This window comes from Montipora capricornis, chromosome 4 (genome assembly GCF_036669925.1).
Source record: "Montipora capricornis isolate CH-2021 chromosome 4, ASM3666992v2, whole genome shotgun sequence".
Classification (NCBI taxonomy): domain Eukaryota; kingdom Metazoa; phylum Cnidaria; class Anthozoa; order Scleractinia; family Acroporidae; genus Montipora; species Montipora capricornis.
The window spans coordinates 29363865-29368606 of NC_090886.1; the positions used below are offsets into that span (position 1 = coordinate 29363865).

A 4742-nucleotide genomic window follows, 5' to 3' on the forward strand; every position below is an offset into this window, starting at 1 on the left:
TGGCTCAATCCAGAAGCGCCTCTCTCGCGCTTGATTGCGCGGGTATTCATACATGAAAAACAAAAGCAGGCAAAATTTCCTCTGTGGTCGCTGAATTAAGCGAGGAATCATTCTATTTCGTTTTCTTAACATCTTTTGGTGTTTGTTAAGCATTTCACTTGAGGTCATTGCGATAATAACCTCCGAAAGCACTTTCAACTCGGCGAACTCCGCCATTTCCAAGAGGGTCGTCTATTTATAGAACTGTGTAGGTGTCCCCAAACTATCCTCATGAACTCAATCGACTCGTACGGACACTAAATATGAACACTCCACCAAAATGGCCTCGGATAGGTTTCAGATCGATCAAAAATGAGCCAGGTGTGAATGGGCCCTTAGAACGCTTACGGCCTGGATCGATCCGAGACCGATCCAACTCGCAAGTGTGAACAGGCCGTGTGGCGAGCCGAGATCTCGGTTAAACGAGCCAGCCCGGCTCTTGTAATCGGCCCCTTATTACACCTTTTTCAGAAATAGTGCTTTCTGGGTCTGACTATTGTATCTCTGCTCTCAAATGCTGTTTCATATTACCCTATTCCGAAATAAAAGTCGTTTTCTATCACCTTCTTGTTTATTTGCTTCCTCTAAGTAAACCTAAAAAAAAGTAAACCTTAAAGTAAACCTCTCGGGAAGGGAAATTAAAATGTTCCTAAGAGTATTTGCGTTTCGCGTCTATAACAATGACAGCTGTCTATTCGATGTAAACATGCGCACATCCTTTTCTAAATATAATGGTCAGTTTTATGTAAACCGGACGAAAACTGATGTCATTCGACAACTTGTGTCGTAAGACGGTTATGGTTATCTTCTGCTTCCAACCTCTCGGATTTCATTTTTCTTATTTTAATTCAGAAATTCAAAAAACTTTGTCGTCAATCATTGACTTTTTCAGTTGTATCCTTCTTGTCTGGAGATCAACTCTTTCTACAGACAAATTAACCCGTATGGATTGACTCTCGTTTTTTACACATTGAGATTCAACATTTACTTATCCTTCATAATTTTTTTCCTTTTTCACTCTTGAAAGAAAAAAAGAGTATCTTTGAATAAATCGCCCACACTCCATTTCTGAGAAAAATAAGTCCATGATTATATGCCGCCGGTGTGATAAGCATAAAAATAGTATGTTGTCTTTTCTTCAGAAGGGAGAGCATATCTTAAGTCTAAAATAGCTCTTATTAAAAAGAAGTGACCTAGTATTTACACGATATCAGTATCAAAAGCCATCTGTACGAATTTTAACATGTCACTGGCTGAAATTGTTAACAATAAAATGAGAAGCAGGATTCTTGACACCATTGAAAATGCCAATTTTCGGTTTAGTACCCTTTCACAAAATCACGGACCATGTCATAGACTTTTCACTTTTGTCTTCTTGTCTTTGTTTTTTCGCTGATAAGTATTCCGGTCAATTTACAATTTTGCAGCTGTCGATCGGCATAAAAAGCTTGGGGAAGTTAAGCTTACCGTAATTTTGTCATTTTCCTTTTATATGTAGGAAATTCAAAAGAAAGGAAATTGTTTAGTTGCCTGTTTTTGTTTTTCTGATCTTTAAGTTTTTGCGACGTTCCAAGTGTTAAACATTTAAAGGGAAGAGATCGCGGATTTATTATTTTCCCTTCGCAAAAAAAGGCTAAGGAAGGTTACCTGCAGAAGTGATCGCTCTTGGTTATTTCAAAGCAACACTTCCGGTCGAAAAACAACTTCTGTTGCCTTCCAAGAACATTTATCAGCAGTCAACTTTACAGAAAGTAAATGGAATAGTTTTTCGGCAATTACGTTATCCTTTCGTGCGTAAAACAACCCTCAAAGTCAACTTACCTCCACAAAATTGAGCGACTGTGTAGAGGGCCCCTTCGATTACGGTAATTTTTCGCGCAACCAACAATGCTGTGTTTACTGCGGGATTCATCAACCCGCCACTTAAATGACCAATCACCAGAGCTAAGGTAGTGATACTTAACCCAGCAGTCAGTGAAATACGAAGAACTGCACAACCAGTGTCCTGCCAGTTTAAGGTCGAGCCACAAACCAGAAAAACAAAAATGGTGGTGGCGACAAACTCTCCTCCGACAGCTATCCATAATTCGCGCTTTCTGAGCGCGTGAGTATCGAGGGCTTGCATGTTTCGAAAAAATCGTCGAAATTGCCGAGAAGTCAAAACAAAGTTACATCGCTGGAAATACAATGGTTAAGATGTGAGATTCTTTTCTTTCGGCATTATTACCTTTCAGTATCCGACTTTCGTCTTTTTGTCATGTTGATGAATTCGAGCAATTAATGTACCCCTTGAAGACATTCAAGTTTAGCACTAAAGCATCTCCTCTTTAATGAAATCCCAGATATGATAGCGGCGTCTTATATGTCAGATCATGTGTTCCATTAAGCCTGCATCCACATTCGTGCATATGCGAGATTCGTTGACAATATTTACACAAGAACAAACGTTGATAGATTCGTTCATCGGTCTAGGCTTGATTTCCGCCGCTCACTCGAGTTCGGGTAATAATAATAATAACACACTTTATTTATCCAGCGTCTATGTCATTAACTGTTCTAGGCTCTTTACAATATCACGAAAAATGTATTAAAACAATTTAAAAAACCTAACAACTACGTACTATGATAATCATAAAAATTAGATACAAAGAAAAGAAAAGGCTTGGTGAAATAAATGTCTTTAAATGTTTTTTAAAAGCATTCAAGGAGTCGACATTTCTTAAAGATGCAGGTATGCTATTCCATAACTTAGGCCCGGTTTAAACGTCGCATTTTACATGCGCCGAATCTAATACTAATTTAATTCGACTTGAATTTAAAAAGTTCGGCATTGCGAGTGACAGCTTCATTCCCAGATCCCGCTCTAAGTCCCCCGCCAATTTGGCTGACAAAGATAAGGAGAACATTTTGCGTTTGCGGCGTTTATGCCTCTCAAACACCATTCGCGCTAACAGAAAACGGCGACTTATAATGCAGATGACAGTGCATCATCTGATAGCAAGAAGAAGGCGTCTTCTGTAAGTTTGTTCCGTTGTCGTGCTTTTGCTATCGCAAAGAAATTTTAAGGCACGTGTGCCAAGACCCCGATCGTGCCGTCGATTGATACGAAATGAAGGCTGGTGGCATAAGTCATGGACTACATATTCTGATGTTCGGTTTAAGAAAACCTTACGTGTTTCACGGGCAACATTTCATTTTATTTTAAGTCGTGTTGGGAACGTACTTCAAAGACAAACTGTGACAGAGGCCCGGGGACAGAGGGACCGATTTCACCCGAGGAGAGACTAGGCATATGTCTTTACAGACTGGGAAGAGGCGATTACTATGACACTATCGCTGAAATGGTAGGAAGAGGAGTTGCCACTGTGAGCTCCATTGTGCTGGAAGTATGCCAGGTTCTTGTTGAATATTTGTGGACTGAAAGTATTTCAAGTAACATGCCGAAATCCTGAGAAGACTTCGAGCGAAAGATTCTCGACGGGTGGCACTGGATGGGTGTCACATACCCATAAAATGTCCTCCAGGCGGCCTTGAAGCATGTAAAGAATGTTTTAATTTTAAATGTTTTTATTCAATTGTTCTGATGTCAATGGTTGATTCCCATTACCGTTTTGTATGGGGTCGATGCGGTTATCCCGGGAACTCCCATGATGCTATCATTTTTAGGTCTAAAAACCTTTGGAATTCAATCCAAGATGGCCTTCTACCCAACGTGGGCAAAGCTGTTGGTGACGTAAATGTACCACCTCTTATAATAGCCGATTCTGCCTTTCCCCTCCGTACATGGCTCATGAAACCCTATACAAATGCCGTTTTAAGCCCTCAACAAAGACATTTCAACTACAGGCTTAGTAGGGGATGTATGGTCACCGAGGCAGGTGGAAGAGGAAGGTGGAGGGTGCTGTCGCGGAAAAACGAAAGTGACAAAGAACATGTCCGCAAAGCAACACTCGCATGTAAGGTCCTACACAATGTTTGTCTTGTGCAAGGGGACTCCATTGCAAGAAAGGTCGATTTAACAGTCGGTCCAGATGGCAATGAGAGAAGAAACAGGGATAAAATCAGGGAACTGTTACTCATGAGAGAGTGCAGAAGTGCGCATGATGTTTCGGAAGAGGCAGCTACAGTCAGAGATGCCCTTAGTGGAAAGTTATGGGTGGAGAAAGAAACTGGGAGAGTTTCCTAACTTGATTCTATAACCTGATTGAAAACAATGGTAGCATAGTTCAGATATTTTTCCAGCAGTTGGTTTTGTATACCTTTTTTTCATAGACATGTGCAAACATGAACTTTAAAGATTTTCTTCAGAACGATCTAAACTTAATTCAGAACATTTGTTTCAAAACATTATCAGGAATAATTGTGCAAACTGAAAGAATCATTACACCAAAAGTGGGAGTCTTGTTATTAATATTATTATTGTATTGTTATTGCCCTCGCTATAATTATTAGAAATGTCTTAAGTTGGCTCAAACCAGTTTCAACACTTTTAAGAGACATTGTTATTAAAAGGATTGACACTACAACAATTTATCCCTGACGTAACAGCAATGTCATGGTACCATGTGCAACATCAATTATTGCCGAACAAGATGCAGTCATCTTTTTGAGACGTAACACGTTACCATGGCAACAGGAAAGCCTTGCAAAAACACCCTATATTTTAGCTTTAGTTGCTCATATCTGAAAAACGAACTCGGTGA

The 4742-nt window shown here is 39.9% G+C and overlaps 2 protein-coding genes and 1 long non-coding RNA gene across 3 annotated transcripts in view; 1 reads left to right on the plus strand and 2 right to left on the minus strand.

Annotated features, from left to right (window-relative positions):
• The window catches only part of LOC138045902 (uncharacterized), a 24166-nt gene extending 21846 nt beyond the window's left edge, over nucleotides 1-2320 (minus strand). The window contains exon 1 of the long non-coding RNA XR_011131691.1: nucleotides 2267-2320. This is a non-coding gene — a long non-coding RNA (uncharacterized lncRNA). The remainder of the gene's footprint in view (nucleotides 1-2266) is intronic.
• The window catches only part of LOC138045901 (aquaporin-4-like), a 19401-nt gene extending 17012 nt beyond the window's left edge, over nucleotides 1-2389 (minus strand). Inside the window, exon 1 of the mRNA XM_068892535.1 lies at nucleotides 1861-2389. Coding sequence (XP_068748636.1) covers nucleotides 1861-2164 — 304 coding nt within the window. The 5' untranslated portion in view covers nucleotides 2165-2389. The remainder of the gene's footprint in view (nucleotides 1-1860) is intronic.
• Nucleotides 2390-3628: 1239 nt separating this feature from the next.
• On the plus strand, nucleotides 3629-4225 carry LOC138046462 (uncharacterized). The gene has a single exon (XM_068893094.1). The coding sequence runs from the start codon at nucleotides 3629-3631 to the stop codon at nucleotides 4223-4225; it is 597 nt and encodes a 198-aa protein (XP_068749195.1).
• Nucleotides 4226-4742: the final 517 nt, after the last annotated feature.